Below are 25,251 nucleotides of genomic sequence, written 5' to 3'. Positions count from 1 at the left end.
TAACCCCCCGGGGTCTGGTTTATTAGCACTCATTATTCAAACACGTTCATAATTGTATAGCAAAACATAAGAATATTCACATCAAGTGGGATAACTAAAATCTAAATAATCTCATTCAGGGCAGGTTTGCCTCCAAATGTCTTGAGGTCCATATAGATTTGCTGCTATGTAGGTTATGAAAAAACTCTTGAGTTTTAGAGCTTATTTTTTTATTTCGGAATGGCAGATAGGAATTATGGTCCTGTACTAGAACTTACCTCATAGGATGGTTAGGAAAATGAGAGGAGATACACACGCCTGAGAGAAAATGCAAGCCGGTAGTAAGCCTGCTGTTTTTTGAGTAGCTTCAGAGCATTTTTCAAGTTCTCCTGCCCTTTTATTGGGGGGGGGGGTGGGGGGGGGTACAAAACAGAAATTACTACCTGTTTGGTTTACAGTTTGAGAAGTGGCTCAGGCACTAATACTTCATTGCTAAAATACTTGGCCAGAGCTGGTTAATGCTGTAGGAGAGCAGTGACCCTCTTGAGAATATTTTAGTGTTTTCTTGGGAGAAATGCCAGCTACATTCAAAGGTTAGGAACAGTGCTTGCCTTGTAGGTATTTGCTCCTGATGTATTTTCTCCTATACCTAGACTGCCACCATGCCAGGCTCAGCTCCTTGGCTCCATCATTGGTAGCTGGTATGCCTATAAATGGGTTAGCACAGGGCTCATGGTGCCACCCCATTGTTTTCTCATGGTTTAGTGGTAGAGGGACTTAATGATGACAGTCAATCCATCGTTTCCTCCTCCAGCTGAAATACAATCATCTAGTGGTTTTACCTGGAGAGTTTTGAATGGTTTGGGCTACTGGTCTGGGAATCCAAGGGGAATAAAAACATTAGACATGAGGTTAAGTCTGTTTTGCATTCATTCATTCACCGAATATTTATTGAACGTGGGGATCTAGAAGCTAACTGTAGGGTTCAACCTGTTTGCAAGCAGTAGCCCACCATGTTTCTGTTTGCAGACTGTGGTGGCAAGGTATAGTTAGTTACTGCAGTTTCACTTAGACTTCACATCTGAATAACATCATTAGTGAAAAGGCTTGGGCTGCATTTCCTGCAAGAATGAAGACTATTCTCAGCAACCAGACTGTTGATGTTCCAGAAAATGTCAACATCATGCTGAAGTTATTGTGAAGGGTCCCCGGGGAACCCTGCAAAAGGACTTCAGTCATATCAATGTAGAACTCAGTCTTCTTGGGAAGAAAAGGAGGCTTCGGGTTGACAAATGGTGGGGAAACAGAAAGGGGCTTGCTGCAGTTTGCATTATCTGTAGTCAGGTACAGAACATGACCGAGGGTGTTACACTGGGCTTCCGTTACAAGGTGAGGTCTGTGTATGCTCACTTCCCCATCAACGTTGTTCTTCAGGAGAGTAGGTCTCTGGTTGAAATCTAAAATTTCTTGGGTAAAAATGCATCCGCAGAGTTTGGGTGAGACCAGATGTTGCCTGTTCTGTATCCCAAGCCCAGAAAGATGAGTTAATTCTTGAGGGAAATGACATTGAACTTCTATCAAATTCAGGTTGCTGCTTTGGTTCAGCTAGGCACAACAGTGAAAACAAGGATATAAAAAAGTTTGGGCATGATATCTCTGTCTCTGAAAAAGAACAGTTCAGCCGGCTGATGAGTAAGATCTAAGGAATTGTGCAGCAATGGACAAGGTACCAGACCTCTTTGATTTTAAAGATGCAATAAAGCTTCTTCTGTTTAAAAAAAAAAAAAAATACCTGGATCCATCAAGGAGGTACAAAGAACCAGTGCCCCCCTCCATCTTCTTAAATTGGTTGTTCTCAGTGTCACATTAACTTTGCTAACTATGTTTTCTCTTTTCTGAGCCCCCAAGGGCAGTGGCAGAAGACTAGGCTAAAGAGAGGCAGGCCGATCCTCATGGGCAGCGTGACCCCCTCCACAGTGTGCAGTTTCTGATCCATCTCTTTGCTCTTGGAGGCTGGGGCAGGAAGAGGTGGGCAGTGGGGAGAGAGGGAGAGGCACAAAGAACAAAGAAGGAAACTCCCACCAAATCCACGTGATGATGGAGGGACCTCTTCGGGTAGATGTTGAGACTTGTGGGAAACCCTAGAAGGGGAGGGCTTTGTCAGCCACAGCCACATTGGGCATTCCGAAAAGATTGCGAGGGAATGGGGGTGGACAAGGAATCACTCCCACCTGAGTCACCTACCTTCCCTTAGAAAGTGCCCTGGGACAAGACCTTGAAATAAGAGAGAGGAATGTCCTAAATTAAAAAACAAACAAAAACTGTAAATGCCTCTCCAGGAGTTCAAATAAAGTTTCATTTAAAAAGCAAAAGACATAAACTTATCACCTGGTGTTCATTACTGGGTGATTTTGAACTCCTTAGAAAAGAGGAGTTTTGAACTCCTTAGAAAATCATGAGAGAAAGATGATTTATGATCTCCTCCTTGTAATCTTTGATTCTCTAGGGGGAGGTACAGACAGTAGGTTCAGCTAGGTAGGCAGAGTTGGAGTGAGGATGAGCCCCTACAGAGAAACAGCAGGCCAGAGGACCGGAGCTTTGACCAGGTGTTGGCTTTCTGGGCCTCTTTTTACTCAGTTAATGTGAAGAGGCTATTCTGGGTTCCTGGCTCTTCCAGTGTACTGAGCTTCTGTATTGCATTTAACAACTTTCTGTGGTATTCTGGTTTGGGGAGATTCTAGTTGCAGCACTGAAGGTTGAACTTTGTTACCTGTGACAGTTTAAGTCCCAGGAAATCAAAATATAAGCAAAGATGTTTCTGAGCAGCTTTCTATTGAAAGTATGGTTCTAAAACCAAAAGTCAGTGTTTATGCTGCAGGGATTTTAACCCTTCAGTTCAGTGGGTGCTTAAGTATCTTCAGGTGCTAGTATGAATTTTGAGGGTTGGCATTAGTAGCCTTGGCTCCTAGAGAATCTCTTCATGGAGAGGATGGGCATATACCACTGTGCATGAGTTTCTGGCAGAGCCCACCTGACTAATTCCCTAAATGGAGGCGGAATAAAAGCCACCCAGATTGGAATAGATACTTAGGAAGGCTCTTGAAACACAGGATGGTCAACAGGCATTGGTTCAACTATTTCTGTTTTTAAAGACAGCAGTGAGGGATAGTTAATAGAAAGACAAGGAATTTTAGGTCAAAAAGACTCCTTTGGCTGAGTGTTGGCCTCGGAAAAGTTGTTGCAGTTCTTGATTCCTTACTTTCCTCATTGTGAAACAGGGCTGATGTGGCCTTTTTAGTTGTTTTGGAGCTTCCGTGAGATGTTTGTGGAGCACTTTACACAGCCTGCTCCTGCTAAATGCCTGAGGAGAGCGTAAAAGTGGCTGTCATGTGTTGGGTTGTCGCGGAGTGCTAGTTATGTTTCTGAGAGCTTTATATGCAGCATCTCCTTAAATTGTCAGAAGAACTTTGAGATTGTTTCCAGCACCTCCGATTCCTCGATGAGGAAATCAAGTCCCAGAGAGGTTCTGTACATAAGCTAAGACCAAACAGCTCATAAGTAGCCAAGCTGAGATTTGTGTCATAAACATTTAGTTTCTTTTCCATGCCTCTTTGTTTCTTCGACAGTTTTTCTAGATAAAAATCAGATTCTTTCACAGTTACTGGCTTGATTAAGACTGCTTGAGTCCCACATAATAGAAACCCAGCTGTAGGTACATTGAGCAGAAAGGGGGATTTGCCCTGAGGAGCCTGGGTTCTGTCATAGAACCCATAACAGAGGCTGCTGCTCTTCCAGAACAGCTGGACTCCAGGGCTCAGATGCCACTGGGCCCTTCCCATGACTTTTCCATCTGGCAGTCTGCTTCATTCTCTCTCTCTCCCCCACCTATTTGGTAGAAGATACGCCCAAAGCCTTAAACCTGACATTCTCTTGGTTTTGAGTCTAAAAGAGTCCAGAAAAGGGACTCATTAGCCCGTTTTGAGTCAGATGCTCACCTTTAGGCTGGTCAGCCATAATCTGGGACTGGGAACATTCTGAAACTTAGCTTTTCCTGCCCTGCCATGTGTGGAGAGTTGGAGGGAGATGGGCTTTCCAGAAGAAAGTTGGGGAGTGGGGCAGTGCTGGGCCACTATCCCCAAAGCACCCTGCAGTCATCAAGTCATCTGTACAGTCATGGGAGGTAGATATCCCCAGTTTATTCTGAGTCATTTGGAGAGGGTCCAGTAGGAAGGGACTTATCTGGTTCAGGTAGACAGATAGCTGGAGCACATGGGACAGAGGAAGTGAGGGAATAATCTTCAGGAACAGGCAGAAAGAAAGGGAAAGGAGGGTCTTCAAGGTGATCAGAAAGTTGGTGGGGAAGGAAGATGCTTTCAGGCTAAAGAGTTTAGCCTTTATTCCCTAGGCAGCTGGGAGCGACGGAAGGTTTCTGACAAAAGGACCAATGTCACAGGACCCATGCTCTGGGAACGTTCATGTGGCAGTGAGTCTGGGCTGGTGGAATTGGAAGGATCAGATTACTTTTTGCTGCTGGGTGTTTAGGGGGAACTGAATGACATCAATTGTTTCAAATGCTTTGGTGAGTCTCAAACAGGTAAAATTGCCAAGGGCACCCCTGTGTTTGCCTCCTTTTTTCCACTTTCTCCTCATCTGCCCTTTTACATTCACATTGAGGCAAACCACAGCAGAGCCAGCAGAATGGCTGTGGGAGAGTGGTTTGTAATCCTGGCTTTCATAAAGAGCAACTGGAAAGTGAGGGATGGAGGTGTCTACAGAGAATTGATCACTTAGGTTCACCCCCAACCCATGCCCAACCCTCAGAGTGTCTTGGTAACTTCTTCACAAAGAAGTTATGAAGACCTGGTAACCAGAATTGGACAGGAAAGCAGAAAACAGTGTCAGAGGAAGTTTTAGCCTTTCAGGGTGGTTAGGGGAAGGGGAGCATGTGATTGTCAAGTGGGTTTAGGCATCAAACTAACCTAGGTTTAAACCTAATATCCAACTCTTTAAACCGTGTGACCTCGGTAGTCGCTTAACCTCTCTGTGTCTGTTTCTACTTCCTTAAATGGCAATATTCTGATTATTCATCAGAATAATCAAGTGTTGATGATTTGTCCTGGCACAACTAAAAGCATTAAATAAAGTAGTCAGTCATTATCCATCCTTCCTTTCTCCCTCCCTCCTTGATTATCCTTCAGTTGCTTTTGGCATCCAAAGTAGTCTTAAATCATTCCCAAAATATGGAGACTTTGATGATAGTGGATGTTAAAATTTTTTTAAATAACTAAGCATTTTGTTTCTGTGATGATGACCTAGTCTGTAGGTCCATGTGAGTGAATGACAAAGTTTTACTGAGTCCTAATAGAAAGCAAACCCTACTATTTCATGGAAATATTATAGATTTGGTGAAGACGGAAGCCAGATCCTTCTGTGCAAATCAGACCACCCAAGAGAAGATTTCTTATTTTTCAAAAAACAACTTACAAATCAGGAAACTTGGATAAAAGAAAAACAGGCTTTTATTTGTGTCTTCTTTTGATGATATAGTGGAGAACAGGAAAGAGAATCTAATTGAAATCCAAAGGTGTTTGAATTTCTTTACCAAATATTTAGTCAGAACCTAATACATAATACAGTGATCTGCAAGATTTGTTGCTTAAAGGAAAAAAGAGCCTTTGGGAATAATCAAGGAAGCTGACAGTTGTCCCATAATGATAAATGGGTTTTGGCCAAATCTCTGAACTGGGGCTCTTCTTTTCTGGGAATGGTCTCACTGGATTCTCTAGTAAAAGTCAAGTCTAATCAAATTGTGGTGTAGATTTTAACTTAGTGTTACAGTTTGCAAAGTGTGGTCTGGAGACCCATAAGTACTCTCAAGATCTTTTCCAGAGGATCCACAAGGTCAAAACTGCTTTCATAATAATATATCATTTGTCTTTTTCACTCTCATTTTCTCATCAGGGTATAGTGGGGTTTTCCAGAAGCATCATGATGTGTGATGACATCATTGATCTGATGGCCAGTAAAATGTGTTTGTGTATTCTTGTACTTTAAAATTTTGTTTTAATTGCTAATACAGTAAATATCAACAGTTACAACCCATACAAACAAAAGTTCTTTGAGATTCTTAATCGTTTTTGAGAGTATAAAGGAAAACCAGAAATTTGAGGATTCTGACCCAGCATTATGTCACCACTGTAAGATCGTGTTTTAGAGATTGCCTGATGGTGAAACCCTTTTATAAAGTTCATGGAAATGAGCAGAAACTAGAGGATAATACGGGTAATCAGTGTGTTGTCAATGAAATTATGTCAGTACTAGTTCTAAAGTGTTAGTAATTTGAGTAGATTACTAATTTAATAACAAATAATCAGATGATGAATTTGAAGAATTTAGGTAAAGAAGATCTTAAAATCTTTGAGGCTTGCATTGGGATATAACTGTCAATCTTGACCTTCTAGAGCAGAGCTCACCTGGATAGGCCTTTGAAGGAGGCAAAAATTTGTGGGAACTTGGACAAAGGTGTAGAGCTATTTATAAGCCATGTAGGTAGGGAGCGCCTCATTCAAGCATCCCATTCTCATTTGGGCTTTTGATCACAGGTGTGTATTTCCTGGGGACACCTGAGAGCCCTGGTCCTCAGGCCAAGCCCAGCTTAGCACTCTTGAGTGTGAGAGTCACATCTTGAGAAGTGTGATGGGACCGAAATCCTTGGGTCTGATTTGCTATGGGAGAGAAGAGAAGGTGGCTGGCCATACCAGGGTCTTGGAGGCGCTACTCCAAATTGTGGCAATAGACCTCTCCAGGCCTCCTCTAGTCTGCAGAGCAAGTTTGGTATTTGTCACATACCTGAGCACAGGGCACCATGACTACCACTCATTGCCACTTATATCTGCTGGTTCCCTGTGCGACTACCTGGGACACTTATTTGTGTCATACCTTTCCAAGGCCTGTTACCTGGTCCATTTATCACAGTGGCTCTCAACTGGGGGCAGTTTTATCTCCCAGGGGATATTTGGCAATTCTCTAGAGACATTTTTGGTTTCTTGTCAGAAATGTCTGGGGAGGGGTAGGGTGCTGCTGACTTGGTGCATAGAGGCTAGGGGAGCTGTTCAACATCCTGTGGCACAGGCCAGCCCCCCACCACACAGAATTATCCAGTCCCAAATGTTGGGAGTGCCAAGGTTGAAAAACCTGCCATGTTCTAAATTACAAGTTTTCACTCTAAGAAGATCTTAAATCCCACATCTTCCTCCTTCCTTCCCTTTCCTGCCCCACTCCCCTCCAGTACAATGACAGCTTCAACCTTTGTAGAATGTTTTGTTGAAGTAAATAGTAAGGTTTATAATCTGCCACCACCTAGACAGCAGAGAGAGTGTTCTAGCACATTTGTGTTTCTATGTTGAGGTGTGGAAAGACCCAGGCCTTGAAGTAGTACAGCCTGGGTGCAAATGATAGTTCTACTCAGGAAGCAGCTGGGCAACTTTGGGCAAGTTAACCTCTTTTTGCCTCCATTTCGCCTTCCTCCCTCTTTAAATGTAATTGCAAGATCAAAAAAGGGGGGTGGGTAGCGCATGTATGTCAAGTTATTGGAATATGCGAGTACTCAACAAATGAAAATTCCTCCCCCATCCCCCAACGTATTCCTGCCAGACGATTAGAAACCTTTTTCATAAGGTGAGCTGAGGTAAGTTCTTGTTAGGGAGGAAATATAGAAGGCTCTTCAGATTTATTTTAAGGAGCATTTGGAAAAATACCTCCCATATTTGGCTAAAAAGGAAAGCAAGGAAGGAACTCAGTAAAATAAACCAGATCAGGGCAAAAAAATTGGCATGATATGACTAGAAAAACCTCAAGGAATACCACTTTCATTCTAAGCTCACGCACCTGATTAGAAAATCACAAACTTTTTATTTGATGCTTTTCCTCTATGACTAAATCTTCCAGGAACTTCTTGGTTAAAAGGCTACATTAAGTAAAATACTACTTTATTTTAGTAGATCAGATACTTTTTCATCTTAAAAAAGGAGGGGGGGTAACAAATATTGTTTGAAATCTACTGAGAGGCTTAAGGGAATTTTAAAAAAGAGTGAATAGAACAAATAGTATGGCTGCCAACTGGAGAAGCACAGGCAGCTGCCTCCTTCCAGGATGGGGAAACCCTAGTCCATGACACTCCTCCCAGCCATTGTCCTCACCAACTGAACTAGGCTTTCAAAGGAAACATGGGCTACAAGTGAGGCTGTCCCAAGAAACTAGAGATGGGTGGTGACAGGGATGGTCCAGCTACCTGTTGATGGGCTGAGACATCATTGTGAAGTATTAAAGAAATTAGAACTTAAATATATTAAGTTATCTTAATATATAAAGTATCAGTCCCAGGTAGGTTGACCAGAATCTCTCATACCTAGATTCAAGTCAAAAGTCCCATCTGTTTTCTGTTCTCAAAGGGGCCTTGCAAACCCCTGGCCACTTGTGTACATTGACCTAGCTGAGCAGCAGTGGGCTGTCACTTGAGTGTGTTCTTGGCCACATCCATGGGCATTTCAGGCTTTTGGAAGTTGTCTTGCAGTGACTATGCATAGTTAGTTTACTATCTCCCCATTCCCTGCAGTTTGACCATTGCATGCTTCTAGAGCCTTCTGATTGCACTTGCATAGCTCCTGTGCAGGAGAGTGCCACCTCCCCTAGGAGGGCAGAGGTCACAGTGGGCACAGAGCAGAAGGAATGGGGACATTGTGGAGAGCCTGCCCTACCAGCCTTTCTCAGACTTCAGACAAATGCAATTTCTTTGTTCTGTTTTTTTCTGTTTGTTTCCTTTCCAAAAAGTGCCATATTTTATTTGATAAAAGGTATAGCGACCCCATTCTGCTTTGGTGCTTTTTTATCCCCCAGATGCTTTTTCTGCTGTCTCTTAAGTTTGAAGCAGTCTAATTGGTTCCTTTAGAGTACTGAAATATTTTAAATTCTGCATTGTTTTTGTTAGTTATAAAAATAATTTAAAAGTTTCACACATTCTAGTTGTTCTATGCTTGTTGTATAAGCTTGAAGAACTTGGAACCATAAATGGGACTTGGCCTTCAGTGTTATGCATTAAACTTGTTGATACAGATTTTCATAGATGTATCAACTTTTAAATGAAACTCAGAAAAAAGAATGTGGAATATGCAAGGAACTTGGCTTGATTTTTAGAAATCGAATTTTAAAGTGCTGGCTTTCTTTTTCCATCTATTTGTAATCATAGTAGATTGATTTTAAAAATCAGTTTTGTCAGTGTTTTGCTTTTTTAAAAAAAGTTGCAATTGATAGACGTAGTCCCTTTATATATAATCCCTCATTTTAAAGGTATACTGAAAATTTATACCATTAACTTATTTTTGTGCTTTTGTAACTACCAGAAATTTTTTGTTCCCTTTGCTTGTTTTTAAGTGTGAAAGCAATATGATGGTTTTTACCCCCACTCTTGTATCTCTGGTGCCAAGGTAAGTGCCTAGGACATAGAGGCGAGCAAATAGTAAATATTTTTTTGTGTGAAACAATTAATTAATTATGGAGAGTTTGAGATTGGAAAACAAACATTTTTAGTTCTGCAACCAAGTCTTCTTCCCTGAGCCTGCTGTCTAATGTAATTATTATAAAGGTATAAAATCTCTGCCTTTTTAAAAACTTAATAATATATGCTAGTCATTTTACCATTTTGTTGCTATTTTCATAACCTATAATTTTAACGGTTGCATAACATAAAAGAACAGACTATGATTTAGCTGATCCTTCCCCCAAGGTTCAGTAATTAGATTGCTTCTGCTTTATTTTTTTACTCTTAGAACTAAACCAAAATGAAAATCTTTCTTCATGTAGGATGGTTTGTTTCATTTTATTTTGGATTATTTTCTTAGGGTAATCTTCTGTAAGGGAGATAATAGATAAAAAAATGCAAACTTAATTTTTTTTAGTGGCTCTTGATGTGAACAGTTACAAATTTCTTTGAAGATCCATTCTCTCACTTTACCCTGCCCCAGTAAAGTAAGAATGAGCCATTTTTTCCAGAAACACTGGCACATTGCCTATTGTCATGAACATATTTCTTTTGTTAATTTGAAAGGTACAAGAATAATATTTCATTGTTTTGATGTGCATTTTATTGAATATTACCAAATGTTAAAATCTAAGCATTTTTCCTTATACTGAATAAATTTCCTCTTTAGTGAATTGTCTACTCTGGTTTCTTGTTCGTTTGTTTATGGGCAGAACTTAATGTCAGTTTTTAAAAATAGGAATGTATTAATTCCTTGTCATTTGGAATGTTTTTTTTAACTGGCCCTTTTATTATTTTTTTCTCTGTTTAGCTTTCTTAATATCCAGAAGTTTCAAATTTTTACATAGACATCCTTCTTCATGGTTTCTTCTATTCCTTCTAAGCTTAATTGTTCTATCCCACGTCATTTTTGCCTTTTCTATTTTTTTCTGTGTGTTTGTTTGTTTAATATATTAAAATTTTTAATCATTTGGAATTTATTTTGATGTATGATATCAGGAGTGGCTTAAATAGAGTCTCTCTCCCAAAGTTAGGCTAACACCTGTAAGTCTTTTCCTTTGATTTATGTATTGTCTTCCTTTTTAAAAATAATATACTCGGGCGGGCCATGGTGGCTCAGCAGGCATAGTTCTCACCTGCTATGCCAGAGACCCAGGTTCGATTCCCGGTGTCTGCCCATGTTAAAAAAAAAAAAAAAGCCTCTATTTCTAAAGTATGACCATATCTTGAACTATTTACTGTCAAATAAATTCTGTATCCCCTTGTGGGCCAGTACCACACTGTTTTAATTTTTTATGGTTTAGAACCTATTTCGAGAGCTAAGTGAAATCTGCTTGTGAACACATTTAAAAGAATTCATCTGTCAATCAACAAAGCCTAATTAATGCCTGTTTGTGCCATTCATTTGATCAGGGAATCTTGGTTGATCCTGTCATCTCCAACCCAGGGTATCATATCTCTGCCCCAACTCTCTGGCAGTGTGGGAAGTTGCTTTCAGGATCTGTTTGTTAAATAGATGCAGCTGCTTTGGAAAATAGTCTGGCAGTTCCTTAAAAGGTTAAACAAAGTTACCATGCAACCCAGCAGCTCCATTCCTTATGTACAGGAGAAATTAAAATACACGTGCACACAAAAAGTTGTACATGAATGTTCATAACAGCATGATTCATAATAGCCAAAATGCCGAAACAATCCTGATGACTACCAATTGATGAATGGATAAACAGAATGTGGTATACCCATACAATGGAATAATATTCAGCCATAAAAAAAGAATGAGGTACTGATGTATGCTACCACATGGTGAATCTGGAAAACATTGTGCTAAATGAAATAAGCCATTTTTATGAAATGTCCAGATTAGGCAAATGTGTAGAGACAAGAAACGGATTAGGGGTTGCATAGGGCTGAGGAGCAAGGAGGAAAATGGAGATGACTGCTGCAGGGTAAGAGATTTCTTAAATTGATTGTTCGATGGTTTCCTAAGTCTGTGAATATTCTAAAAATCATTAAATCGTATTCTTGAAAAAACAAAAAACAAAGAATGAGCCTTACCATGTAAATGAAAATCTGATCAATTCTGTTCTGTTTCTGTATAGAGCCCAGTTCTCTAAAAACATATCAGAACAGAAATGGGTAGAAAAGTTTTGGTAGTGGAACTGTTTGGGCAGCGTGAAGTTGAAATACATTTTAACCAAAGAACACATTTCTTATATTTAAAAAATAGATGTGTATGTATGACTGTGTCTGTACATGCTGGAGTGGAGCGAAACTTGAATATGGCAATTGTGAAAAGTTGCTGCAGTTCTTGGTTCCTTACTTTACTCATTTAAAACAGGACTGTGTTTCTCTACATCCTCTCTAACACTTTTTGTCTTTTTTATAATAGTCATCCTAGCTAGTGTAAAGTAGTATCTCGCTGTGGTTTGGGTTTGCATTCCCTAATAACTAATGATGTTGAGCATCTTTTCATGTGCTTGTTGGCCATTCTTTGAAGACATGTCTATTTTGGACGGTTCCTCTGCCCATTTTTAAATTGGGTTAACTGTTTTTATTATGCAGTTTAAGTTCTGTATGTATTCTAGATACAAGTCAACTATGTGATTTAAAATATCTTCTCCTGTTCTGTGGGTTGTCTTTTCACTTTCTTGATAGAATCCTTTGATGCACAATAGTTTTTAGTTTTGATGAAGTCCAATCTATTATTGTCATTTGTGCTTTTGGGGTCATATCTAAGAAATCATTGGAATGCTGTTTCTTTAACTAAGAACAACAACTAAGTTATTATTATGGTATTTTACATAATCATATATTTAAGGCCTTCTGGGGTTCCTATTAAGGAATCCATTCTCTCTTTCCCTCCTAAAGTTTTAAGTTGACCTACAGAATATAGATGGACAGAGAGCCAGGAAGCATTGGTCTCTCGTTATCATTGGTCCCTATCCAGACCTGCCTTCCAGATCTCTTGCTCTCAGCTCAGTAACTGAATGACTGGGTTAAAAATATGTAAAGATGAGAGATCTGTTGCCCAGCCTCCTCCCTTTTTTGGCTAATGATGGTTCTGAAAGAGAGTGGCCTGCCACTTCCTAGAATCCAAGCAAGTGCCTGTGAATACAGATGTCCTATTCACCTGCCTTGGGGACCCAGTGTCATATGGGCTTAAGGTTATACTCCATCAGGTCTAAGTGGAAAAAGACATGACAGGTGTTAGAGATTCCATTTTCATGCTGCAGAAGGGATGTAGGCGATAGATAGTTGTCACTAAACCTCCTATGCCTGCTGTACTTTTAGTGTCTTTGAAAAGAGAGCAGCTTGATGGTTTGATTTTCGGAAATTCAACATCTTAAAATTGTTTCCCAAATAATTTTTCCCTTAAAGGTGAATACTAGTTTGGAAAATAATTTCCCTGGCTGATGGCTGGGCCCTTATTCTTGGGAGGGGAGTAGGGTTCATTAACCAGATGGCCTGCTCCAGAGAACAGCAGAGGCAGTGCAGGGACCATCCACTGACATATATCCATAAACCACAGCCTGTGTGGAAGGTCTGACTATAGGTGTGCTGGTTTGAAAGGATTATGTGTCCTAGAAAAGCCATGGTTTAATCCTGATCAATCTTGTGGAGGCAGCCGTTTCTTTTAATCCCTATTCATACTGTAGATTGGAAATGTGATTAGATTATCTCTGCTGAGATGTGGCATGCCCAGTGGTGGGTATTAACCTTTGATTAGAGGAAGGTATGATTCTACCCATTCCAGGTGGGTCTTGATTCATTTACTGGAGTACTTTAAAAGAGGAGACATTTTTTTCTTGAGAAAAAGCTTGAGAGCCACGAAAACCACAATAACCACAGAGCCTTTGGAGATGAAGAAAGAAAACGCCTCCAGGAGAGCTTCAGGAAACAAGAAGCCTGAAGAGAAAGCTAGCAGATGCTGCCATGTTTGCTATGTGCTTTTGCAGTTGAGAGAGAAATCCTGAACATATCGGCCTTCTTGAACCAAGATATCTTTCCCTGGATTCCATAGATTGGACATTTTTATAGACTTGCTTTAATTTAGACATTTTTACAGCCTTAGAATGTAAACTTGCAACTTAATAAATTCCCCTTTTTAAAAGCCATTCTGTTTCTGGTATATAGCAGTCTGGCAGCTAGCAAACTTGAACAATAGGCTACTTAGCCTCGGACAGCATGCACTACAGAAAGCACCTGGCAGAAATTGTTGTTGAGGGTCAGGCATATGTGGCAAAAGGAGACTGTTGTGCTGTGGCTTCATTCTTTTTTTTTTTTTTTTTTTAACATGGGCAGGCACCGGGAATCGAAACCGGCTCCTCTGGCTTGGCAGGCAAGCATTCTTGCCTGTTGAGCCACCGTGGCCCACCCGCTTCATTCTTATTAAACCTGAGACTATTTTCCAAGTTCTTTTTCATGATACCAGAAGCACTGAGAAAAGGAAAAAAAAATCCACAGTTATTATGGGTCATTTCTAGAATCTGAAATTAATCTAAAACACCTCAAATTCTATTTATTATTTTGTTCTTTTAGCACCCCACTTTTCCTATTATAAAGTCTCCAGTCCCTCTTCTGCTGATATTGCAGGGCTGTTGGCTTTTTTATCATGATTGTATGGTCTTCATTTTTTGTTTTTTATCATCATAATCAACTTCTTTTTCTTTTCTGTGAAAAATAACATATACAAAAAAGCAATAAATTTCAAAGCACATCACAACAATTAGATTCCAGAGTTTGGTATCAGTTATAGTTCTACAGTTTTAAGTTTACTTACAGCTGCTCTAAGGTACTAGAGATGAAAAGAAATAGCAATATAATGATTCAACAGTCATACTCATTTGTTAAACCCTACCTTCTCTGTATAACTCCCCACCATCACCTTTGCTCTTTCTCCTGCTCTTCAGGGGTATTTGGGCTATGCCCATTCTAACTTTTCATGTTGGAAGGAACTGTCGATGATATGGGATAGGGGAATGGTACTTAGTTGATGTTCTGGAGAGGCTGGCCCCTTAGGTTTCAGGGACCCATCTGGAGGTTGTAGGTTTCAGGAAAGTTACCCTGGTGCATGGAATATTTGTAGAATCTTATACAACACCCTAGGTGTTCTTTAGGATTGTCAGGAATGGTTTTGGTTGGGGGCTGGCAAGTTATGGTAGGTAGCAATGTCTAACTGAAGCGTAAGCGTGACTTCCAGAGTAGCCTCCCGATTCTATTTGAACTCTCTCAGCTACTGATACCTTATTTGTTCAACTTCTTTTCCCCCTGTGGGGGATCCCATGGTGCCAGGGCCAGACTCATCCCTGGGAGTCATCTGCCACGCTACCAAGAGACTTTTACCCCTGGATGTCATGTCCACGTAGCTGGGAGGGCAATGATTTCACTTGCAGAGTTGGGCTTAGGGAGAGAGGGACCACATCTGAGTAAAAAGAGGTAACTTTGAAGCATACCTATAGGTAAGCTAAGCTTTTTTGCTACATACATAAGCTTCACAAGAGCAAGCCTCAAGATCAAGGGCTTAGCCTATTGATTTGGGTATCCCTAATGTTTGACACAGTATCGGAGGTTTCCCCCATGATAATTTAATAGTTCCAGTTTTTTCTCCATTCCTCAAGGGAGTTTGCCAATACTTTTTTTTTCTTTTTCTTTTCTTCTTTGCATGGTCAGGCACCGGGAATTCAATCCAGGTCTCTGGTATGGCAGGAGAGAACTCTGCCTACTGAGCCACCGTGGCCCTGCCAATACTTTTGGATTATCTGCTTAATATACTCTGGGGTGTATCCAGGCATTACATTAAGCTATACATGATTAAAGGCCCTCATTCTTATTCTGGACCCCTGAGTTTGGATTGTTTAAATGATCTATCTATTCAGACAGCTTGAGTTATATTATGTGTTACAGGAAATTTAGGTTCAGGAAAAAATAAACCTTTCTTCCTTTGGTCTCAAAGAGTAGATGAGGTTCTAAAATATAGATAATCTCTTCCTTACCCCTGTATTAAAATTACCTTAATCCCGACCTGGTTATACATTGTGCTGGTTTGAAAGGAAGTATGCCTCCTAAGAAAAGCCATGTTTTAATATAAATCCCATTTCATAAAGGTAGAATAATTTCTATTCAATGCTGTATGTTTGCAACTAATGAGATCATCTCCCTGGTTGATGTGATTTAGTCAAGAATGGTTTTTAAACTGGATTAGGGGACGACATGTCTCCACCCATTTGGGTGGATCTTGATTGGTTTATTGGAGTCCTATAAAAGAGGAAATATTTTGGAGAATGAGCGATTCAGAGAGAGCAGAGAAGAATGACATAGCCGAGAGAAGCAGAGAGCCTTTGGAGATGAAGAAGGAAAGTGCCTCCCGGGGAGCTTCATGAAACAGGAAGCCAGGAGAGAAAGTTAGCAGATGACGCCGTGCTTGCCATGTGCCCTTCCAGCCGAGAGAGAAACTGTGACTGTGTTCGCCATGTGCCTTCTGACTTGACAGAGAAACCCTGAACTTCATTGGCCTTCTTGAACCAAGGTATCTTTCCCTGGATGCCTTTGATTGGTTATTTCTATAGACTTGTTATAATTGGGACATTTTCTCGGCCTTAGAACTACTGTAAACCAGCAACTCATTAAATCCTCCCTTTTAAAAGCCATTCCGTTTCTGGTATATTGCATTCCGGCAGCTACTAAACTAGAACATACATATATAAAACAGCCTCTCAAAATCCAGAAACAACAATTACCACTCCAGACTAAATGTGACTGCTATAAGAGCTTATAGTCTAGGCCTCTGTTTTCTTATAAGTATCTTCTAAATGAGACCATACAATATTTGCTCTTTTGTTTCTGGCTTATTTTGCCTCACCAAATGTTCCACAGGTTCATTCACAATGTTGCATGCCTCAAAACTTTGTTCTTTTTTGTAGCAGCACAATATTTGATTATGTGTATACACCATTGTTCACCAATCTACTTCTCAGTCAGTGCTTCTTTCAGCCACCTCCATTCATGGGGCATCATGTATAATGTCCAAAGTCAACAGTCCATCAGCACTCTCAGTTTTATTTATTTATTTATTCATTCATTCATTCATTCATTCATTTATTGATTGATTGATGTTTTCACATGGGTAGGCTCCAGAAATCGAATCTGCGTCTCCAGCATAGCAGGCAAGAACTCTGCCACTGAGCCACTGCTGCCCGCCCTCAATTTTAGATAATTTCATTGTTTCCAAGAGAGAGATAACCATTAAATACACCTTCACCAAACAGAAAATCTAAACCTTCCTTTAACTCTTAAACCTCCTCCCATTATCTACCTCTGGTGGTGTTGTGGTACTGTTGATATTTTCCTGTTAAATGTAGCCCATAACATGCAATATAGCTGTTTTCCCCCTATACCCCAAACTTTAACACTCTTTGTACAGGATTCATATACCTTTGCAGTAGTTCTTGCAAGAACTTATTTATATTTATAGTGTTAATTGGTGGGACAGATGACTCTATACAACCCCTTTCAATCATGTTCACCTTCCATATGGAAATACTGCTTATAGACCTATTAGAGAAACACCTTCATTTCTGTTTATTCCCTTACATTGAGTTCAACCTCGTTAGCTAATTGTTCACCCATCTCAAGCTTCTGTGTATCTCTAGGTCCCCTGTATTCTGTATTATAAGCCTCTGATTTTACCTTTACCCTGGTCATAAAAGTGGAGTCTTACACTATCTATCCTTTTGTGTCTGACTTACTTTACTTAGCATTATGTTCTCAAGGCTCATCCATCTTGTCATATGCTTCAGAACATCTTTTTGTCTTATTGCTGCATAATATTGTCTCATATGCGTATATGTATTTTATTTATCTATTTGTCTGTTGGGCACTTGGATTGTTTCCATCTTTTGGTGAGTGTGAATAATGCTGCTGTGAACATCGATGTGCAAATATCTATTTGTGCCACTACTTTCAGCTCTTCTGAGTATATATCTAGTACTGGTATTGCTGGGTCATAGGGCAACACGATATTTAGTTTGCTAAAGAACCAACAAACTGTCTTCCACAACAGCTGTTTCATTATACATTCCCACCAGCATGTGTGAGTTTCCCAATTTCTCCACATCCTTGCCAACATTTGTAGTTTCCCGTTTGTTCAATTGCAGCCATTCTTATATGTGTGAGGTGGTATCTCATTGTAGTCCTTTTTTAAAAACAAAAAACTTTTTTTTGTATAGTATAACGTATATACAAAGCAAAGAAATAAAAGAGCAATAAGTTTCAAAGCACTCTTCAACAAATAGTTACAGGAGAGATCTCAGAGTTAGTCATGGGCTACCAAACACTCCTCTCAGATTTTTCCTTCTGGCTGCTCTAGAATACAGGAGGCTAAAAGGGATATAAATATTTTTTTATCATCACAGTTGACTTGTTCTTTCTTTTTTTGTGAAAAATAACAAATATACACAAAAGCAATAAATTTCAAAGCACAGCACCACAATTAGTTGTAGAACATATTTCAGAGTTCGACATGGGTTACAGTTCCACAATTTTAGATTTTTACTTCTAGCTGCTCTAAGATACTGGAGATAAAAGAGATATCAATTTAATGATTGAGGAATCATATTTGTTTGTTAAACCCTAAATTTTTCTGTATAACTCCACCATCACCTTTTTTTTTTTTTTTTTTTTTAAAGGAAAGACAGAGAGAAGGAAGGAAGGAAGGAAGAAAGGGAAACATCTTTAAACATTTTCTTGTTTTATTGTATTCTGTTTCTCCGTTTTTGTTACATGGGCTGGGGCCGGGAATCGAACCGAGGTCCTCCGGCATAGCAGGCAAGCACTTTGCCCGCTGAGCCACCGCGGCCCGCCCCTCCACCATCACCTTTGATCTTGCTATCCCACTCTTTAGGGGTAGGTGGGCTATGGCCATTCTAACTTTTTCATGTTAGAAGGGTCTGTCACTAAAATGGGGTGGTGAGATGGAACTAGCTGATGTTCTGGAGAGGCTGGGCCCTCTAGATTTCAGAACTTACCTGGTCCAGGGACCCTTCTGGAGTTGTAGGTTTCTGGAAAGTTACTCTAGTGCATGGAACCCATGTGGAATCTTATGTATTGCCCTAGGGGTTCTTTAGGATTGGCTGGAATGGTTGGGGTTTGGCAGGTTATGATAGGTAGCAGGGTCTAACTGAAGCTTGCATAAGAGCAACCTCCAGAGTAGCCTCTTAACTCTATTTGAACTCTCTGCCACCGATACTTTATTACACTTCTTCCCCCACTATTGGTCAGGATGGAATTGTGATCCCATGGTGCCAGGGCCAGATTCATCCCTGGGGGTCATCTCCCATGCTGCCAGGGGAACTTTCACCCCTAGATTTCATGTCCCAAGTAGCGGGGAAGTCAATGATTTCATTTGCAGAGTTGAGCTTGGAGAGAGTGAGGCCAAATCTGAGCAACAACAGAGGTCCTCCAGAAGTAACTCTTAGGCATACCTACAGGTAGTCTAAACTTCTCTGCTACCCACATAAGCTTTACAAGAGTAAGCCTTAGGATCAAGGGTATGGCCTATTGATTTGGGTGTCCATAAAGTTTGACATTGTATCAGGGGTCAGAGGATTCCCTAATGGTAAGATTCAGTAGTTCCATATTCTTTCTCCTATCCCTCAAGGGACTTTGCCAATACTTTTTGATTATCTGCTTATTATACTCTAGGATGTATCTGGGCATTCCATTAATCTCTGTAGGATTAGAGGACCTCTTTCTTATTCGGGGCTCCTTGTGTTTAGTCTTGATCTGCATTTCCCTTACAGCTAATGAAAATGAGTATCTTTTCAGCCATCTGTATTTGTTCTTCAGAGAAATACCTTTTCATACCTTTAGCCCATGATTGTAGTTTTTAAATTTTAAATGCAGTTGGCTACCAGGCAGAAATTTGCTTGCATAAAAATCGACTCTTCCCTAAAGGTCAAAATAGAATCTATTTGTTTTGCTATCTGTAAAATTGCTGTCAACTCTCCACACAGCCCTATGTCTCCCCTCTTTGTCCTCCCTCCCCCAAAACAAGACGACACATTGAGTGTACACCTATCTCTTCAGGAGCAGTTTTATTATATAAAGCAGGTTACAACTTATGTTGCATTTGTTACTTCGCACCCCCTCCACCCCCATCCCTCCCTGCTGTTGTCATCTTTGCTGAGGTTGGGCTCTCTTCTGCAAGTAAGAGAAAATAGGAAAATTGCCTGTTTTAGGCAGTCCAGGTGTGTTTCAGAGATTTGGAGTTAAGAAGTCAAGTAAATATTTTGGCAGCCCAACAAAGGTAAGAAAGGGAGAATGCACCTAATGGGCTTCTCGAATTACAAGCCTATCCAAACACTGCCTTCCTCAAGAGAGCTCTGGTCAGAGCGAAGCCGCTCTGCTCAGAGCGAAGCCGCTCTGCTCTGGGCAGCAAGACCCACCAAAGAAGTGGGCTCCTTCTCTCACTCTGGCCCTGGACCAGAGAGGATGCTGTCTGACTTTGATTCAGGCCCAATCCAAAGAAGAGAGACTCATCAGTAAGTGGGGGATCTTTCCTCCTTAATAGACTCTAATCATATTGCTTCCTCCTTCCTTACTGAAGAAAAACCAGCTAGCCTTTTCTCTCCTTTTAATTAGAACCCTGAGTTTTCAGGGTGACTGCAGCCAGCTCGAGGGCTGAGAGGTGGACGGCTGCCGGGAAGCAACTCCTCATGGAGCCCCTGGTCTTTCAGGCTCAGGATCTGGACTCCAAAAAGTCCCCAAACACACCAGTCTGGGGGGGGGGGGGGGTTCTGTTGCCCACTGGCCTGCTTTAAGCTCCCAGAAAGAGCTCTGACCCACCAGTAGCTTGTCTCCTTTGAAGCTGTGCATTGTGTCTTTTTTAACAGAAAGGCAGACTTAAAAGCTGTTTCTCTTCCTCACCCTCCCCCAGTGGCTTCCACTGGATCACCTTGGAAGGGCCTAGTCCTAAGAAGGGGGGCAGGGAGGAGGGAAGAGGCGTGGGCGGCTCTACTTAGCGGCCCTTTTGATCACCTCCTGCCCTGTTCCAGGCTTCCCTGCTCGCAGGCAGGCCAAAGGCCCAGGCTTTACTGATCTGATGAGGTGCTGAATAGGACCCAAGGGGCAGTGAGGGGAGTGAAGGAGAAGAAAGGCTGGGGAATGAAAAGGAAATCCCATGGACCTGCTCAGCTTCATTGGCTGGATTTTCCTACCAGGGAGCCGCTCAATTCCTGCCAGTACAGGGCTGCCTGCCCCTTACCCCGGCCCCTCCTGCCTCCTCTTTTCAGACCCTGTGTGTGTTTTGTGTTTGAATCACGGCTGCTCTTCCTGGTTCTCAGGCTAGGAACCCACTGTGCCTGTTTCCATGGTCACTGGGAAGCTCTTAGCGCCATGTGCTTCAAAGGAAACCTTTCCCGTCACAGAGCTGCTGCTGCACGAGGCTGGTACACAATAAGGGGTCCTCCTAGCAAGACCTCTCTCTGCCCCTCGTCTGCCAGGAGAAACCCTTGCCTCTGCAAGAGAAGGTGTAAAACATCACAGAACTATGATCTGGTGAGAGTGTGCACACTTGGACACATGTGCTCCTACCATTCCTTTGTAGATTTTTTTTTTTTTTTTTTTTTTTTTTTTTTTTTTTTTAGGAAAGACAGAGAGAAGGAAGGAAGGATAGAAGGAAGGAAGGAAGGAAGAAAGGGAAACATTTTTAAACATTTTCTTGTTTTATTGTATTCTGTTTCTCCGTTTTTGTTACATGGGCTGGGGCCGGGAATCGAACCGAGGTCCTCCGGCATAGCAGGCAAGCACTTTGCCCGCTGAGCCACCGCGGCCCGCCCTGTAGATTTTTAAGGAATGTAGAAATTATAGATTGATGAGTGTTAAATTCGCCCCTCCGCCCCCCCGATCTATGTTTACTAGACTTTCTGAAATGAAAGAAAATAGCAAAGCCTAAGTAAGCTCTTTGGTGAGGGGTAGGAGAGGGGAGAAAATAAAGGAGCTTGGATTGGGGAAGGCAGTGGAAACCCCAGGCTGGTGGGGACTTTCTGAGACATGTCCTTAGCTCCTTTCTGTAGCCAAGCTGGTGAAGATGGTACCACTCACTCCTCTAGGGCTACAGAAGCCAGAATAGGTACCCCACTGGGGTTTAGAGTTTGCTTGTTGGATAATGCAGGGGGTTGTAGCCTCTTAATGTCTGACCTGAGAGAGTGCTGTAAAATCTGTCTGGTGGTTTCATCATCTAAGAAGGGTGCTAGATGATGGCATTGTAATCAAAAAATGAATAGCCTCAGAACAGTTTACACTTGAGATGCTAAACCTCCACCCTAGCTTGGAGCTAAGAATACCATTGTCTGTCTTGGGCTTACTGTACTACAGAGAGACTATTTTTGGGAAACTGGGTATTTCTCCAGGGCCACCAGTGATTAAGGTTCTTGCCATTTAAGAGCCTCAGTCATTGTTTTGCCCTCATGCTCCTTGTCCTTATCATTCTTGGTTCCTGGCCAGACTTTAGGCTTAGGCTGAAGGGCTATCCCTTTCCTGCTGTGTGTGTGTTAGAGGCACCCTCCAGAAGACCGCTCACCCCCAGCGGTTCTTGCTTTCTGTTTATAATGATTGGAATTCTGGGGACATTTCAGATGTGCCCTTTATATTACCTGAAGAATATGTTCCCTCGTGGTGTTAACTATAATTCCTATTTGTAACTCACCCTTCTGGAAATCATTTTTAAAACCACAGACTCAAGGCTTGTGTAGGTTTGTTACACAGAAACAGTGTTCTGTTGTATCCCCACTTCACTGACCACATGCAACATTTTAAGGGGAGAGGTTGGGAAAATCTCGGCCCAAGAACCTGAGCATTCCCAAAGGGGCTTTTCTGTTGGAACATGCATAACGAGACCAAAAAGTCAGCACACTTGGCTTGCCTTTGAAAAGTGATTTGAGGGGTGATGCTGACATAATAATAGGTGTCTACGTTCCTGCTGTGTGCTAGATGTTTTCACACATTGCCTCAAAATCCTTGCCGTCTCTGCGGGAAATGGTATTAGATCAATTGTATTGATGCAGGAACTAGGGGCACAGAGTGACAAGTGTGTGGCGTATAGCTGGTCCTGGCTGAGGTAGGTGAGAGCTCAGACTGTCTCTTGACTCCCTCTGCCCCACGCTGTGGGGCAGTGAGGGAGTGAGGGCCTCTGTGATGGGAGTGAGAGCCTCAGGCTCAAATGTTAGGGCTTGCATAGAGCTACTGGTTGGTGTCAGATTACTCTAAACATTCTAGTGGGAAAAGTTTGGTTAAAGTCACGTACCTAGTCTCTTAGCATTTGTATACTTGGGAGTCTGATAAGTACCACTGAAATCATCTCGTTTTAAATTTCTAGTTTCTCTTATGTAGCTTTTAATTTGCCATCCAGTCTTTCCCTTTTGTAATATTGTGATCACATCTGCCCTTTTCTTTTGCTTATTTGCCCCTTCCAAAGAAATTCTATTTCTTTTTCTTTGGCAAAACTCCGAAATTGTACCTCTCTCATTTAACATAAAAAGCTCATTTGTGTGCTCAGATGATGTGGAAAGGAATAGGAAGATGGTACTATATCTCTGTATTCAAAAATGTTATTGCCGTGTCCCATTTGATTGGCAGATACGTGTTCCAGGTATATTCTTAATAGTGAGAAGACCCTGAACTATGTAGAGTCTGTCTGGGACACTGTCCGCAGTTTTCAGAGCACTGGGCTGTGGTCATGGAGCTCAGTGGGGTCACTGTTGTTCCCCCTGGTGGGGATGACGTCCCTCCTTCCTTGTTCTGAGCTAACTCTCCCAAGAGTCTTTGCCTAATTTGACATGCAGAAGTCAATAGTGGCATGATCTGCTTTGGCTTTTTTAGGTGTCAGCACCTGTACTAAAAAGACTGAAAAAGAGAGGTTTGGCATTCTGATTCACTTGAACCTTTTGGGTTTTGTCTCACGTGTTTCTTTTCTTCCCCAGCATCAAGCCAGTAATAGTTGGACATAGGATCGTCAAGAATGAATGAGTATTGTTTTCTTTCTGCACCTTCTCTGGGCAGAATTTAATGAGGAGGAGGGAATGGGATGGCCTGGGTCTGGGTTTCAGACCCATGCTGGTGGAGAGTATACTGGTGATGGTTCTCAACTTGATCCTGTTGGCTCTTCAGAGGTAGCTAGCCTTGTTGGCAGTTTTAACAGAAGAGTAAAGGAAGTTGGACATCTCTCACCACTCCCAGTTGTTCCCTAAAGCAGTTCTTTTGTTTGTCCAAATTCTGTGGCAAGGGTCATCTAGGTCACCAACAAATCTTTGATAACCAAGAAACTTTATTCAGTTTTTGGGCTAGAGTTTGTAATTTCAGACATGGCCATTCATAGTGTGTTAAATTTACCTAATGTCTCACAGCCACAGCAGCCCAAACACTCCCTTGCCCTGACTGTACCTGGTTCCTGTGACGCCCCCTCAGGACTCCAGCCACCCTTCGGGGGAGTGGGCATCAGCCCAGGGCTCCTTGAGGTCTTGGCTTGGGCATCACTTTTTCCCAGAGTCTTTCTGAATCAGTGTTGTGTTACCAAAGAAAGCTTAATAGAAGAAATGAAACTCTATTTCAAGAAAAATCGGTTTGGAGTGAGAGAAAGGGATGGAGAAAGAACTTCCAGGAGTGGAGCCCAGCAGGAACAGCAGTAATGCATAGTGTGTCCCAGTAACAGTCAGAAAAAGTGTGTGACTTGGCCTGATGGTTTTAGCCCACAGGAGAATACCCTGTGACAGGAAAGGCATGTCAGGGAGTGCATCAAGAGATATGCAGAAGAGGAATGAGTATTAGAGGGAGTGGAGAGAGCTCCCAGCAGAAGGAATGGTATACGTATATAGCCTAGAAATAGATTGCCAGTTTGGACATTTCTAGGGTTTTACTGTATATTACTGTTCTACAGTAATTTAAGTAAAAGGAAAGATTAAAATTTTTTAGTGTTTTGGGGACCCTAAAGCTTAAAGTCTAAGAGAATTGTTGCATGAATGAACTGAAGTGTGATACTTGATAGAACTTGCCCAGTCAATAGAATGTGCAAACAGGGCTCTAACCCTTTCACCCTGAACATTCTTCTTCCTTTCTTGTGCTTATTCTTTAATTCATTTTTACCTAAGTTTTTTTTACATGTAGAAGGTTAAATAGACATATCTTACTGCTCAGCGTGGTTGATAATTTACTGTCTTCCTGATAGATCCAGAAAAGGGGAGAGACTTCTTCCTTCCTAGGGAAGGCTCTTAGATACTCGATGTGTTAGAAGATGTGCTGTTGTAGATACAAAGTTTGATAAGGAACTCCACAGAAGGTGCTCCAGACGGGCCGCAGGGGTCCAACAAGCTGGCTACACTATTCTGTGGTCATCCTCTTGCAAAGGGGGAGCTCCTGGCCGCCTCCATGGCCATCTGCCACCATCCCCATGATGTGAATGGTGAGGAAGTGGGGGCCGGCGGCTGGCCGGACTCCAGGATGCAGGCTTTGCTGGCGGAAAACCAAGGCGGAGGGGGAAAACACTCTTGTGTATGAGGGAAATAATGCTAGCTCCAAAACCTGTAATTCCCAAGTTAAACTTTTTTTTTTAAGATTTTTCATCCAAACTGTGCTTTTATCTTTGGGTTCTGAATGGGAGATTGTTCACACAGCTAAGCTGGCTGCAGAAGCCAGGCCAGTTAAAACAATACGCAGGCAGCTCTCCTCCAAGTAACCAGAAACTGTTG

General features: G+C 41.6%; 1 protein-coding gene and 1 pseudogene across 5 annotated transcripts in view; both read left to right on the top strand.

Moving 5' to 3' along the window:
• ZNRF3 (zinc and ring finger 3) overlaps positions 1-25,251 on the top strand; it is a 158,682-nt gene that overhangs the window by 94,233 nt on the left and 39,198 nt on the right. Inside the window, exon 1 of one of the 5 annotated variants that reach the window (XM_077160657.1) lies at positions 4,313-4,462. The exons of the other annotated variants lie outside the window; for them this stretch is intronic. Within the exon in view, the coding sequence (XP_077016772.1) occupies positions 4,424-4,462 (39 nt within the window). The 5' untranslated portion in view covers positions 4,313-4,423. Of the gene's footprint in view, positions 1-4,312; positions 4,463-25,251 lie in introns of those variants that run through there. 5 annotated transcript variants of the gene reach the window in all.
• LOC143684019 (large ribosomal subunit protein uL6 pseudogene) lies at positions 404-1,906 on the top strand (annotated as a pseudogene).

The sequence above is a fragment of the Tamandua tetradactyla genome, chromosome 5 (genome assembly GCF_023851605.1).
Source record: "Tamandua tetradactyla isolate mTamTet1 chromosome 5, mTamTet1.pri, whole genome shotgun sequence".
Lineage (NCBI taxonomy): Eukaryota > Metazoa > Chordata > Mammalia > Pilosa > Myrmecophagidae > Tamandua > Tamandua tetradactyla.
Note: the sequence above shows the minus strand (reverse complement) of the source record. Positions and strands in the feature narration are given on the sequence as shown.